This window comes from Marmota marmota, unplaced genomic scaffold (assembly GCF_001458135.2).
Source record: "Marmota marmota marmota unplaced genomic scaffold, marMar, whole genome shotgun sequence".
Classification (NCBI taxonomy): domain Eukaryota; kingdom Metazoa; phylum Chordata; class Mammalia; order Rodentia; family Sciuridae; genus Marmota; species Marmota marmota.
This window is the reverse complement of record NW_026000016.1, coordinates 35,542,828-35,558,263: the sequence shown is the minus strand read 5'-3', so window position 1 is coordinate 35,558,263 and position 15,436 is coordinate 35,542,828. Positions and strand designations below refer to the sequence as shown.

Genomic DNA, 15,436 nt, shown 5'->3' with positions numbered 1-15,436 from the left:
TCAGTCTCTATATCAGCATGTGATTTCATCATATTGGTGGGGAGAAGGGTGAGTAGAGACAAGTGCATCATAGTCAACAATAGTATCAGGGACACCAAGCACACCTGCATGTATGCATACTACCCATTGATGTGCCCAACCAGCGAAAGGACATATAACTTCTAAACACTATAGAGATTTGTATTATGCTGTGGGGATAATGAAAAAAGAAGAAACAGGTAACCATAAGTGAAGGCATATTGTATGGAGGAGTAGGGAGAAAAGGCTGGGTTATTAAGCACTTACCCTGTGTGAGGCATATAAGAAAGCTGTCTCATCTAATTATCACAAGAAGATCGTGAGCTGGATCTAGAATTCCAAAGAAATGTCCAACAGGCACCACTTTCCCTACAGAGTGGTTGATCTGCTCACTAACCAAAGGTTTGAATCCAGATTTTAGTTCTTGTTGAAAAATAATAGATCAGGAAAAAACAGGCTGACAGTAAGCAGAGGCTGCTCCACTAGACCCCACATCCGCACTTCAGTGCACCCATGTCCCTCATCCCTTCCCATGACAGAATCTTTACCTCCCTCCTTTGAGTTTCCTACACAGCTCCTATGCACAACTGCATGTCAAATCCCAAAGCAGATATAATTATCCCTATTAATTAATGAATAATTGAAATAGGTGGCTCAGCACCTTTCTCAAGTTTGTTTGAAAGTAGAGGGGCTAGAATTGGAATGTTGATCCATTTCCTTTTATTGAATAAAATATTGTTCAGAACACACACTCTTGGAGAGAACCCTTTGTAAGAAAAAACCCTCTCTGAATTTAGGAGCCGAGAGAGACTTGGATTCAAGTTATAGTACTTGCCAAATGTCTGACCTTGAGCATGCCACCTCGTGTCACTTCTCTGGACCTCAAGAGAGCTCATCTGTAGAATGACCAGGCCTACTTTGCTAGATTGTTCTGAGGACAACATGAACCGTTTGGAAAGCCCTTGAAAGTTCTACAACTCTGAAAAGACTGCTCATGTTGGCCAACAGCAAGATGGTAAGGTTGGTGAATAACATCTACTCTAAAGGAATGTGGGGGGAAAAGAGATTGGAACCAGACCTCAGACCTTGAGCTAATAGATCAACACGTGAAAGGACTGGCTGAACCTGGTGGTCCCACAATTCGAATGCACGTGAAGAAAAGCAGAGATGACACATTTATAGGCATTAATTTTCTTAATGGCCTGGGCCAAGGTCTCACCCTCCTGCCCAACACCTTCCAGCACCTCCGCCCTGCCCTGCGCAGGCCCGAGCCCAGCCGGCCGCGACCTCTCCCCGGCCCCTCCCCGGCCCGCCCCCGGCCCGCCCCAGCCCGCCGGGGCCCGGCCCNTGGAAGAAGCCAGGCTGCAGCTGTCCCCCAGAGGCAGCCCCTGAGCATATCACTTATATTCTTGGTGAGGACTCAGAGCAATAGAAAAAAGGTCAGATTCTGTTTAAGAGGACCATGAAGTATATAACATGTGTTACTGTTGAGATTGTCACCAAAATTAAGTTCCGGTTTCAAAGTGATGGTTCTCTTATCTGAAATATGGACTAAAAGGCAATGGCTAAGGAGCCAATTGATTTTGTTTTGGAGCCTCATCAATCAAACTGATCCTGTTGGTGCCTCAGAATTCTAATTTAAAGCAAGCCCAAAACATATGGTCACGTTTGAAATTACCTTTTACTTTTACCCCATTCATTCATAATTTTCTCACTGTCATGTCTGCAGTCTCCTTTCCTCTTGGACTCAGATGATTTAACCTCTTTGCTAAGAGATCCCTGCTGAGAGCTGTGCTCCTGCATCGGCCTCTCTCTCCCTGCCCACCTCCCTCCCTGCCCACCTCCTCAGCCCTGCTCCTGTAGACTGGCGTCGACCGAGCCCCGCGCCCCGAGCCACACGGGAGTCCCAGCAGGTGGCCGCCCGTCACCCTCTCGGCTGAAGCCTGGGTGAGGACACCGCGAGGGCCTTTCGGCTCGCCCCAGTTACTTTGAAACCGAAAACGTCGCTGCGGCTTCAGCTCGGTGCGGGGCCGCGGCGGCCGCTGGCCTGGCCGCCCTCCGGGCTGGTGTCGGGCTCGGCCGGGCCGGGCTGGGACAGAGGCGGTGGGGTCCGGGTCCTAGGCGCGGGAGGCCGGCGGGGCAAGTGGCCGAGTGGGTGCGGTGTGGAGCGAGTTTTCTTAGCAGGGGGGGTGTGGCAAGGACAGAGACTGGGGTTCCCGAGCTGGGGAGCTGTTCCAGAGTGGCTGAGGGCTGGAGAAGCCAGGTTCAGGTGGGGGTGCTCTGGCAGGGTGGGACTTGCAGGCACACCCCAGCCCCTCCACTCCCTTAGCCATCCCTCCACTTCTGCAAGACTTTCCGAGCTGAGTTCACCTCCAGAGGGAACCGTTAATATTGCCATGAATGGAAACCTCCACCAGTTCCATTGCTCAGCACCCCCTCCCCAGAAGGTGAGTTCTAAGCGATCTTGAAGCCAAAAACCAAGGGTCCCAGCGATGAAATGAGTTGTTCAGGGGCACCCAGACAAGTCATGGATTCACCAGGACGTGTTCTGTCTCCGCACCCCATCCCCGCCCGCCATTATGGCTCTGCAGGGTTTTGGCAGTTGTGAGAACTCTCGGTGAAGATCAGGGCCAAGCTCTTGCTGCTGGTCGCGCAGGGCCGCTCAGGTCTACTTTCTTTCTCGGCTGTTCTGCTCCCTCCAGTGGTTTCCATATTTGGCTATTTCAGATTTACTTTCGTGAGAACTCGGTTATCTCGCAGTTGACAGGCAGGACTGCCAGAGGCATGTTGAGGTTAGTGAAATGAGGCGAGGCTCCCTGCCCAGGCTGCCCCCTGCAGCCCCACCCTCCACAGCTCTGGGCTCTGAACCACGTTCTGGGGGAATGGAATCTAGTAAACCAGTTTAAGGCACTAAATCTTTGTTGGGCACAGGTGCTGTGTGAGAACTGGACTAGGGCCAATGGATATGTTTCCTTTCTCCAGAGGTACATGCATTTTAAAAGGGTTTTAGAAGACATAAAATGCAGAGATTGGCTGAAATACTTCCGGGAATAAAATAGGTCTGGGTGTGTGAGAGAGAGATAATTTTAGACACCAAAAGGCTGGGCTAATGGGCTAAGACCTCCCAGGGCCCAGCATGACTGCCTGCACTGCTTTACACACACACAAAACCCAAGTCAGGAGCCTTAACATAATTGGTGGTTTGGATGAATATCTGCTGTCTGAACACTCCCACCTCCAACTCCCATCTGAAGAAGAGAGACAGAAATTGCTGCAGGAGAGATGAATGTGAGATGGAAGTGGGAAATGCCTGGCCTTTATAGAGGGTTTTTGTTCTTGTAACTCTAGGACTGGGTCAGCTCTTAGAACTCACTTATCTCTCATTAGGTAAAAGGTAGGAGAAAGCCTCCTGTCAGAGCCAGCTTATGGAGAGGAGAAATGAATGGAGAAGGTGACTGGCTTGGAGTCTGTGTAGGTGGGGGAAAGAATAGCAGGCAGCAAGCATCACCTGAGAACTATTGGATGTGGGTAGTAGGACAGTGGAATGAATGTGGAAAAGAAGTGGGGGCCCCGCCATGGGAAATATTGTCGTGACTTGGGTGTTTCAGGGGAAATATTTGCAGAGTGGGGGAGCTAGATGCCTCTGAGTCATTCCCATTAGGCTAGCAATGGGAAAGGTGCCTCAGCACTTGAACAAATAAACCTTCTGTGATTGTCTCTGCTTTACTAGAGAGGACCATGAAGAAAAAATAATAATAATTTCTTGTTGTAAAACTCATTCCTTTCCAAAGCATTTTTTCATTACTCCTGTCACTTTGTTCTTATTTTGTCCTCCATGACACCCTCATGAGTCAGGCCAGAGCAGGATTATTCTCCACACCTCCCAGATGGTGAGGGGGAAGCACTGAGTATAAATAACACTCAAGTGCTTCTGCTGGATTAGGCTGGGGGCTCTAAGGTCTGGTTCTACTGCTCCAGGACCCTCATCCTGGTTTCTCACAGAGCCTCACATCTGCCCATCTCCTCTTCATCTGAGGGGTCAGCAGGGGATCCAGATTCCTGGATGGTCTGTTCCCAGCAACATGGAGTAGATTTTGTTGGAGATTTCCACAGTCATTACCTGAATAGATACTTCATAGTCAGTTCTGCCAGCCAGGTGAACTCAGGGAAAGACCTGTATCTGTTTTTGTGTGTGTCCTGGAATCTGGCATAGAGTTTGCTGAATTGCACTGAATTCATTTAGGATGTGTCTCCCTTGGGCTGCAAGCTGAGAACATGTGCTGGGTAGGGCTTAGGAGAAAGATCTTGAACTGCTAGTAAGACTTGCTTAGATCCCAGGAATCAGTGTAACACTGTATAGTTTACAAATAGCCTATATCATTAGATTATCTCCTAGTTACTTCCCTGAGAGAAGGGAGAGGCAGGTGCTATTCCTTCCACTGTATCTAGTTGCAAGCTGGGGCTTAGAAGTCATGTGAAAGATCTCGGGTATGAGCAGAACCCAAGTCTTCTGAATGAAATTCCTGTGCTCTTCCCATGGTACTTTGACTAAAGGAATCCAAGATTCTGGGCAGGAAGGAGGTGACAGAACCAGCAAGGCATTCATCAAAAATTGCCAGGTACCTTTGTCACTGGTGGGGGTCTTTAAGAGTTCATAGACCAGGGGGAAGGGGGTAGTGGCAGATTCAATCTCTGAAGAATTTTCTCTGCCCAGGTTGTGGCTTTCCCAGTGTGTCTCTGAGCAGAAGCTCTTGTCTCAGCAGAGCTCCAGCAGAGGAGTACCGGTGTGCATGTGTGTTGGAGGTGGGGGGGACACACTAGGACAGAAACGATCTCTAGGACTGGGGGCACCTGCTGCTACTGCTGCCAGGCTTGGACCAACATGAATTTGTTGCTTTGCTTAAAGAAAAGCTTTATTGGAGGGACCCCTATGGCCTCTGGCAAGTCATGTCTTGTGAGGAAGTAGAGTGGAGGACCTGGAGACAAAAGTGAAAATACTCATTGGTCCGGAGAGAGGCACATTTTGCAAACAACGACAAGCACATTTTGCATATTGGTGTCGGCAGGCAGGTGGTGGTGCTGTAGCAGAAGCAGTGTGCACCCCCATGGCTTGAACATGTGCAATGTACATCAGACATGCAGTTCCTGTGGACACGGTGTTAAATGGCTTAGCCCAGTGAGCATCCCTCCTGGGGTAGTCTGAGAGGTATGTGCATGTGTGGCGGGGGGTGCTACTCACTTTCAGCAGATCCCTGTGCCTCATTTCCTGACAACATGAGCTCTGTCATTTTCACTCCTCACCAATTCACAAAACCCCTGGAATTCCCCCCCACAGCCTTTTCTTTCTTCACCGCAAAGGTGCTCTCTTCCCAACCAAACCAAGAGCACCTTCTCCACCTACACTCTGGAGTCACTCCTCCCTCAGAGACAGGTTCCCTCCATTATTCCCTCCCCTCTCCACAGACTGCCTTCTGCTGTCTGCCTTTACTATTAAACAGGAAGGCCCTGTGTTTTTCAGCCCTTCTTCTCTCTCCTTCACCAATTAGTTTCTGAAAACAGTAGCCAGCACTTGCTCCCTCTTCCTCACTCAGCACCCAGCACCTGCTCTGCTGCTCAGATTGCCTTGTGAAGACTTCCAGGACCTGGTAATCTTCTGTCGCCAGCCTCTGCTGCAGCTGTCACCAGGCCGCTACTCCATTGCCACTGGTGTTTCCCAGCTTGACCTCGAACTTCTAGTTCTCCCTCCCTCCCTGAAAGTGTCAGTGTGGGGCCCAGATTGCATCCAAAGGTGGATTTCTATTCCCCAGGCCCCTCTTCTAGAGCACTTTGTCACTCTGAAGGCTTAACCCCACCCTTTTAAAGAAAGATTATTTCTCACCCAGCTCTATTCTTGGCCACTTTGATTTGTGATATTTCAGTAGCCCCTTAGATACTTGTCCTAAGCCACTTCTTCCTCTGCACCCTCCACAACTGTTGCAGAAGTCCTCTCTTTCCCAGTCAGTCCCCATCTAGTCTATTCCCAGATCAAGGCTCTCCAGCCTTTTTCCTGGATCTCTGAATTATCCATTCTCTCCTTTCCTGCCCCAGGCCATCCATATTCTCTTTTCCACACTGTTGCAGAGGGTCTTCTTAATACATCACCTAGTCAACACTTACTGCTTTCAGTAATATCAGAGTGGAAATAGTGTGGTCTTTGGAATCTGGCAGAGCAAGCTGCAGCTTTGAAGAAGAATAGTACCTGGCAAGGAGCAAACACCAGGAAAGCAAATAAAACTGATTTGGGAAGCAAAATGGAGGCTCTGGCTTAATCACCATGATCAGAGCAGTTACTTCAGTGATACTCTACTGCGAAGTGAGAACAGGATGAGCTGGATTTGTTGCAAAGCCATTCACCAGAGGCCTTTCTGTTCTCTCTTCTCTCTCTCTCTCTCTCTCTCTCTGTCTCTCTCTGTCTCTCTCTCTCTCAACATATATTTATTTAGTTGATGATAGAACTTCATTTTTCATTTACTTATATGTGGTGCTGCATATCGAACCCAGTGCCTTACACATTCTAGGCAAGTGCTCTATCACTGAGATACAACCCCAACCCCTCGGTTCTCTCTTACTAAGGCAGATGACTTAGAACAGCTAGGCTGAGTTCTGAGTCTTCCAATAGTGAGGCCCTTGATCCTGGAGGATGGAGGCTGGTGGGTGGGGTTAAGCTAAGCCAAAATCAGGAAGGTCCCTCCTCTGCCCTCATGCTGTTAGGACTCTGAGAGAGAGGTTGGGCATGTGATTCAACCTAGGAAAACTTACCATGCCTCCCAGTTTAACATAAAGCAAAGGATTAGATGCTAATCTAATGAAAGAAGTTATCTTTCACTAATCTAGTGAAAGAAGTTATCTAAAAATTGGGTGAGGTTGATTGTGGGGTTGGAGAACAGTAGACAGAATATGTCCATAAGGTCCATTCAAGAGGCCTCAACTACCAACTGGATGCGGGGAGGAAAAAAGGCATCGCCAGGAATGAGTCCGCTATTCTGGTGACTGCAGCAAGGCAGACAGTGAGTGTTCACCAAAAGGGAGCTCTGGAGAGAGAGCAGCCAGGGAATGTGGAAATTGGCTCACTTTTGGATGTGCTGGCTTTGGAGTGTCTGCAAGGCATTCACAAGGACAGATGGGGTTGGCAGGAACACGGAGAGTCTATAGGCAGAGAGGCTGTCTGGGATGGAGGAAGAGACAATTGGGAGTTGTTTGTTCATACATGGTTATGGAGGCCAGCTCAGTTTGGTTTCAGTGAAGCTAGAGGGAAAGTATTTTCAAGTGTGAGAGTTGGATGTGGAGAGTTGGAGTTAACCATGTCACATGCTGCCTAGAGGTCAGACAAGGGGAAAACTGAAGATTGACCATTGGTGTTAAAGACCCATAGTCACTGGGGGACGTGGCGAGAGCAGTTTTGGGGATTGGTGAGGATGTGAGCAGGCTGGTGTGGCTGTGGATTGGGTGGAAGAGAGGCCCACTCGCATGGGGTATGAGGATGAGTCCAGAAATTTAGCTGTGAGATGGGAGAGAGCACAAGTTTTAGGGAAATCTGAGAGGGGGAATGTTTTGTTTTTCTTGAATCTTGGGAGACTGTGACTGTTTGATGCTGAAAGGAAGGAGAGGTGGTTAGTGGTAAAGGAGGTGGAGGTGGGTGAGAATCTACATCAAAGGATCCCTGGGAAGGGAGGAAGACAGGAGTCCAGGGCAGGTGCAGACCATCTGGCGAGATTGGCCTAACTCAGAAGTCACCTCTGCAAACACCCTGGGAGGGAGAGAGCAGAGAAAGGCCCCCATATAGGGAGATATGCAGATCTGGTGGCAGGAAGTGGAGGTCGTTCTGGTCTGATGACTTCTAGTTTTTTTGGTGTGTGTTGTAGGAAATTAAGTTTCCTGGTGAGACTGGGGGGAGTGGTCAAGGTTTGTGGAGAAGAGAGAAAACTTTGAAATAAACAGTGAAAACACAAATGAGCTCAAATAAAAAAACTAGCCTTGCACCTGTCGACATGATCCCAAAAAGGACTCTGGCAAATGGCATTTTGGATCTAGCACCTGTGCAGTGCCTGGAACCTCAGTGGGGACACTATAAATGTCTGTTGAACTGAATTGTTGCCTCTCCACCTACAGACATCCTTCTCAGCATTTCCCCCCTCCTTTCCAGGTAACTGGTGCCCTTAGGCCAGAGCTCTCCACTGTGGCTCCTAAGTGAGTGAGGAGCACTGCTCTAGCTTCACTCTCGACCATGTAGATCCTCCTTCTCCTTACCCTTCTACCCCACCCCAAGTCAGCCATCAGTAGTCAACCTTGCCCTCTCTAGCTGAAACTGGTAGAATTTGAGGACTTATGAACAGGTGGCATGTTCCATGGCAGAGAGGCTATCTGCTTTCTGTAGAATATCACTAAGGCTCTCAGTCTTCAGGTCAGTATTTATTGAGCATCTGTCATGTGCACCACTGTAAGGGTTGGAACCTCAGAAAGCAAAAGAAACAATCCCTGCCCTCTTGGAGCTTTTATTCTGCTAGGGGAAATCAGAGAGTAAAGAGGTAAACAGAGAATATCAAATGGTAATAAGGGCTTCGGAAAAAAATACAACAGGGGATGGGAGTGCCAGGGACACTGGGTTTCCATATAGGTTGGTTGGCAAAGGCCTCACTAATGAGGCAGTATTTGAGCAGATGCCTGAAGCAAAAGAACAAGTCCTTTGGGCATCAGGGTGAAGAATATTGTAGGATTAGCAAGCAGAAGGCAATTGTGCCATTAAGAAAAAGCAAGGTCAGTGTGACTCGAGTTAATGGGGCCGGGGGCGGGGGGGTGGGGGGAGATGGGGGAAGCAGTTAAGAAGTGAAGATGGAGAGAATGGAAGGCCACATCACAGTGGGCTCTGCCATCTGAGGACCCTGATTCCTAAGTGTGATGGTACCCTAGCAGAAAAGAAGTGACAGAGATGACTTCTATTTTTTAAAGGGCCACTCTGACTGCTCAGATGTGAATGGGCTATAAAGGAGCAAGGTAGAACAAGAGACCAGTTAAAAGATGAACGCTATAATTAGTGGAGAGATGGTAGCACCACTTAGACCAGGGTGGTTATTCTGAAATCAGTGAGAATTATTTAGATTGGGAATATGCTGGGATGGAAGAGCTAGTAGGATCTGGCCTTGTGAAATGGAGAAAGAAACCAAGGATGACTCCCAAGATTTAGGCCCAAGCAACAGGGTGATTGGTGGTACCATTTCATTGAGATGGATAAAAGCTATAAGGGGAGCAGGTTGGGAGGGGATTGGATGTGATAAGTTTGTGATGCCTACTAAATGTGGGGGAATGGACTAGGCAGTTGAGGGGTTCATATACTTAGAAATTGGGGCATTGTATGCTATTGATATTATGTAAGCTAGGATGGACTCGGCAAGAGAATGAGTGTAATTAGAAAACAAGAGGAAGTGCAGCACCTACTTGGAGCTCCCCAAGAAGGGGGCCTAAGACTGCTATAGTAATCTAGTCGGTGCTTCTTCCACTGTTGCACTCATAGAGTCTAGCCTGGGAACTTGCTAAAATATCACTCTTCTCATTGGTGCTGAGAAATCTTGATGCTGAAGTATATTAATTAGGGTAGGCTAAACTACTATAACAAATAGACCCCCTCAAAGTAGAGGTCTTGTCCTTCAGAATAAAGAATCCAAGCCAGCAATTTTATCATGCTTGGGGACAGATTTTTAGGTAGCACATGCTAGGACCTGACCACTCTGAGAACTGCTGCATAGATATGACCCCTACCTGTACTGAACACCCCTTGGGAATGAGAGCTGTCCAGCAACCCACTCCAGCCCCACCCATGATAGAATAAGGCATAGACCTATCTGCATGCAATAGGCACTGAGTAAATCTGGCTGGAATGGAAAGGTTGATGTTACACGGTTATTAAGTGCTGATTTATGTGCCAGACACTATGTGCTACTAATTTATGTGCATTAGCATATTTAATTTTAACTATAAGCCTTTGAGGCAAGTATGGTTTTTTGTCACATTTTCTATATGAGGACAAGGTGCCACAGGTCAGAGGAGGGCAGAAATCCCAACAGTCTGGCTCTAAAGCTGGTCTCTAGCCAGTAGGCTCTACCATCTTTCAAGACAACTTGGTGTTGGTTGAGATGGTGGAATATCTCTCAGCCATGACACAGAGCAAAGAGCACTGGATTTGGAGTCAGAAAGTTTTTACAGGTTGAGCATTCCTAATTTAAAAATTCAAAATGCTCCAAAATCTGAAACTTTTCTATTGTCAACATGATGCCACCAGTGGACACTTGCACACCATGAAACTCTGTTTCATGCACAGAAGTATTAGAAACATTCTACTAATTACTTCCAGGCTGCGTGTATGAGATGTATAAGAAATAAAAATGAATTTTGTGTTTAGACTTGGGTCCTATCCCCAAGGTATCTTGTTATGTATGTGCAAATGTTAAAAAAAAATTCAGAATACAAAAACACTTCTGATTCTGAGCATATTGGATAAGGAGTACTAAGCCTATATTTTAAATTCCTGCTCCACCACTTAGCTGTATGATTGGAGGCAAACTGCTTAACAACTTGGGGCCTAGATACTAGATTGGAAATGGGACAGTGAAAATATTGTCACAGGATTAGTGGAGGCCTGGGTGTAATATTATATGTAGAGTAAGCTGGCAACTGGTAGTAGGTGCGAGGCATCATCATCATCATCACCACCACCACCACCCCTTAAAAAATGAACTGTTGGGGGCTGGGGCTCAGCGGTAGCATACTTGCCTGGCATGTGTGAAACACTGGGTTTGATTCTCAGCACCACATATAAATAAATAAATATATTGAGATGGAAGAGTTTGTTGGATTTGGCCTTGTGAAGTGGAGAAAGGAACCAAGGATGACTCCAAGATTTAGGCAAAAGCAACAGGGTGATTGGTGGTACCATTTCACTGAGATGGACTAAAACTATAAGGGGAGCAGGTTGGGCGGGGATTGGATGGGTTAAGTTTGTGATGCCTAACTAAATGTGGGGGAATGGACTAGGCAACTGGAATGAGTCTGAGGTTCAGAGGAGGGGTTCATATACATAGAAATCTATCAACAACCAAAAAAACAAAAAACTGAACTGTGGGGACTGGGGTTAGAGCTCAGTTGTAGGACGTTTGTTTGCCCAGCATTTGTGAGGCACTAGGTTCGATTCTCGGCACCACATATAAATAAATAAATGTCCATTGACAACTAAAAAAAAACAAAATTAAAAATAAAACAAATAAACAAACGACCACCACAACAAAAATCTGTGGATCCCCTGCAATTACCTAAAAGAGCTTCCAGATAGCAAACCAGAATAGTTCTTTGGTACATTTTTATGTGTTGGTATTTCTGCATGATATTTGGTTTGATGAGTTTTGCTGTGTTTGTTTGCTTGCTTGCTTTTTTAAATGTGAAGTTATTGACTAACTTAAGTCCTTCCAAACCTATGTGGCTAAATTAGGGAAAGAAAGAGCCCCTCCCCTGCCGCAGTCTGGCTGGGCACACAATCACGAGCCACCACACAGCTTGTAGATTCAAACAGCAACTCTTTATTCCCGAACTCACACCAGCCATCTACAATCACGTTCTGGGGAAATCCACGTTCTCTGCCCAAATCCACATCCACTGGGCTTCTGTCTCCCAAAAAATACTGTCTGAATCCCGTGAGAACTCAAGGGGAACTCAGGCAGCAGAATACGCCCTATTCCCAGCAGGAATAATCTTAAACCTTAAACCTGGAACCTAAACTGGGAACGCCCTAAACCCGATTATCTTAAACCGGGAACACCCTAATCCGCCCTGGTCCTTGAGCAAGGTCACCTACATTCAATGTCACTGCAAAATGTCAGCAACATGGGGTACGCTGGCAAGGAAATTGTCATACCTACTTGGCTAATGGCTCCCAGCACTCCCCAGATTCTGCTTATTTCTCTTGGGTCTCCTTTCTGGAGTCTCCCTCTTCTGTGTTATCAAGCCATGAATCTCAAAGGCTAATGTCAAGTGTTGTCCCAAGGGACTGAGTTCTTAGAGTCAGACCTTACAATGACTGGCTGTGTGGGGGACAGATGGGGTATGCCTGAGAGTGGACCTCAGGAAGACTCTTCCCCTGAGGCTGGATTGAGAGGGCCCCCTCTGGTCCTATCTGCTTCTTCCATGATCCTGGGCCAGAGCTGGCCTCACTACCAGTTAGGAGGGGGTTGCCCTACCTCCCACACAACATCACCTCATGCTCTAGCCACAAACTTCCAGCTCTGGCAGTAGAATGTTGTCAGTATGTCACATGTCTGTGACCAGATTTAGAGATATGTATCTCCACAGCTGACAAAGGCAGCTATAGGTGAGCATTTATAGGAAGGTAGGTCACAGCTAGAATGATGTTGACCTTTGGTGGCTAAGCATCACCAAGTGTTCAAACCACTCCTTATCCACAGGAGATATATTCCAAGACCCCCCGGGATGAATGCCTGAAACCTCAGATGATACCATATCCTATTTATACATACATACCTACTGTAGGGTTTAATTTATAAATTAGTCACAGTAACAGATTAGTAACAGTAACTAATAAAAATAGAATAATTAAAACAATATGCTACAATAAAATTGCCAGCATAACTCTTCTTGTGCCTTGGGGCCAGTATTAAATAAAATAATGTTTACTTGAACACAACACTATAAACTGGAACAGTGGGTCTGATAGCCAGGATGGCTATCAAGTGGGGATGCTGGACAAAGAGATGATTCACATCTCAGCATGGAGCGGGATAGTATGATATTGCATCATACTACTCAAAATGGTGTGCAATTCCAAACTTACTATTAGTTTCTTTCTGGAATTTTTATTAGAATGTTTCAGACCTTGGTTCATCACAGGTAGCTGAAACCAAGAGAGCAAAACTGAGGATGGGGGGAGCTACTGTACTCATTAGCATATCTGTTCTGGAGCCTTGTAGAGTGGTCTCAGATCCTTTGCCTTCCCTCAGAACACCTTTCTTAGGCCATGGAAAGTGGGGTTATACCCAGTCCTTACTTGAAAATACTTCTGAATTCACCCTAAATCTAAAGTGTTGTTTATTTGGCTATGTATCCAAGCTCCCATGTCCACAGGACCATTGGAATCCTATTCAGTTTCCTAGTATGTGCTCTGTGTGCCTATGTGAGCAAATAGGTAATTAGGAAGGGAGAATGGAAGAAAAAATTGGGCCTGAGATGGTAGTCCCATAACTCCTCCGAGTGAGGATTTATCTACATTCAGAAATATAGTCCAGCTGGGGAGCAGGGATCCTTTTTAATAAGAAGTGGAATCTGTGGCAAGAACCAAGGTCAGACGGCTAACCCAGCCTGGGGAGCCCCACAAAGGGTAGGGTGCTGACAAAGAGCCTCCTAGTGGTGTGGTCAGGGCTGGGAAGAGAACCAAAAGTACAGTGTCCCCAGGGCCAACAGATCAGGGGGTTTCAAGAAGGAAGTGCCAAATGCCACATAAAGGGCAGGAGGACAGTGATTTAGAAGAGACTGTTTGGCAAATCCAATTATGTGATTATAGTTTAGATCATCAAATTAGCATAATGTGTTTTTCCATACTAGGACTGTTACATACACCCCTCACCCTCATGATTTGGGCCCCCTCAGCCTATTCAAGGGTACAGATGAACTCAGGAGGGTAGGGAACACCACAGGAAAGTGCTGGTGAGACCTAAGGAGGGACAAGAGTCTTTGGCCACTATCTGGATCAGGTACCACCCTGGAGCTGCCGGGAGTGGGAAGGTGTTTGGCTGGAGCTATGACTGGGCTTGAGATGGTGAGTGAACTGGGCTCCAGAGAATGAGAAATCTGAACCCATCAAACTGCACTTCTGTTTCCTCCCCTGCCTCTATAGGTGGTAGGGACTCAGCAAAGGAACTATTTGCACAAAGTGGTTGGCTAAATGAACGAATGTAACCATGAATTCAAAATACTGCATTGGGTGAAAAGTGATCAGAAAAAAAATGGAGGATAAAATAGAGAAATGAGAAAAATGACAACAGAAGATAGTTCTAGGTAGAAAGAAAGCAGTCAGCCTAGTTAAGAGTGCCAGATGAGAGGGAGCAGTCCTGTTGTATGTTTGGGGTCAGCAGTAGTGACTAATGAAAAAGCTCATGATGTGGGGGAAAAACATGGAAATAGGTACAGTTTGGTGAGTAAATATGAATGTCAGCCAGCAGTGTGCTGTGTCAGCCAGCCAAAAGGTTATAGTTATGACCTTGAGCCTTAATAGACATACTACTGACTGGGAGTGGGGAGACAAAGAGAGGGAGTAGGGAGTGGCCTGATAGGACTTGACTGTGGTCAGACCATGTCGGCCCATCACATTTCCTTCTGGGCCCAGCAAGGGGATAGAGATGCAGAAAAAGCAATGTCCATTCCCAGCAAACTGATGGGTGGAGAGACAAAGCATAAAAAGAACATGGGAAGGCAGTGGGCTTGCTAGGCTTAGGCAGGACTTCTTACTCAAACAGGTCTTCAGGAAGAGGGAATTAGGCTTTCTCCCAGGGGTCCTCACCTTTCCTATCTCACTGAACAGCAGCACCCAGGTCCAGGTATGAAGTCCCAAATCTTGAATGTTAGCCTTGGTTCCTTCCGTGCTTCCCAGCGTCACTTTCAATCTCCTGTGAAAACATCCCGAATCTCTCCCTCTCCCCACCCTTCTTGGACCCACACCATCTCCTTCCCCTGGATGGTGTTCAGTTTCGTAACTTCCCCTGCTGCCCCTGATCCTCCATTCTCCATTTAGCATTTGGAATGGTCTTCAAATTCCAGAACAGGTACTGCCAGTGGCTGCCTAAGGTGCTCATGTGGCTTCCTGTTGCTCTGTTCTTAGGATAAGCCCCAACTCCTTCCCTGGTCCACCTGTCCCTGTGGGTGCTGGCTCCCGCTTGCTCCTACTGCTTTTCTCCTCCAGGACACTTAGGCAGCACTGCCTCCCTTCTGTTTCTCTGACGTGGCCAGTCCTTGCCAGCACTGACCTTTGCCCTCACTGGCCCTCCCTCCATTCCTCACACCTGCTGCTCAGGTATCACCTCCTCCACGAGGTTTTCAGTCTAAAGTAGATGCTTCTAGCTCTACATATTGTTTATTTTTTTCAAAGACCTTATCATATCCTGTGATTGCCACCTTTGTTTGTTTTCCCTTTGTCACTTCCATTAGATTGTAAATGCCATGGACCATTTTTCTTATCCACCCTTGGCCCTGAGCCCTGACATGTCAGGCAGCCGGTTATCCTCAGAGTGTGTGATGATGATGGAGGCTTAGAGGAAAATGCTGAATAATTATAATAGCGTTTTGTGCAGCATCATTACAAGCGCTTAATGCGTAGGGGGGGGGGGGT

The 15,436-nt window shown here is 47.0% G+C and overlaps 1 protein-coding gene across 3 annotated transcripts in view; it reads left to right on the top strand.

The window, feature by feature from the left end:
* The first annotated feature begins 1,865 nt into the window (after positions 1-1,865).
* Positions 1,866-15,436, top strand: part of Traf5 (TNF receptor associated factor 5) — a 45,329-nt gene continuing 31,758 nt past the window's right edge. The window contains exons 1-2 of one of the 3 annotated variants that reach the window (XM_048809424.1): positions 1,870-1,965; positions 2,348-2,465. In XM_048809424.1, the coding sequence (XP_048665381.1) occupies positions 2,419-2,465 (47 nt within the window). In that variant the 5' untranslated portion in view covers positions 1,870-1,965; positions 2,348-2,418. Of the gene's footprint in view, positions 1,966-2,145; positions 2,170-2,347; positions 2,466-15,436 lie in introns of those variants that run through there. The other 2 variants (XM_015483678.2, XM_048809425.1) reach the window with 2 other exon arrangements.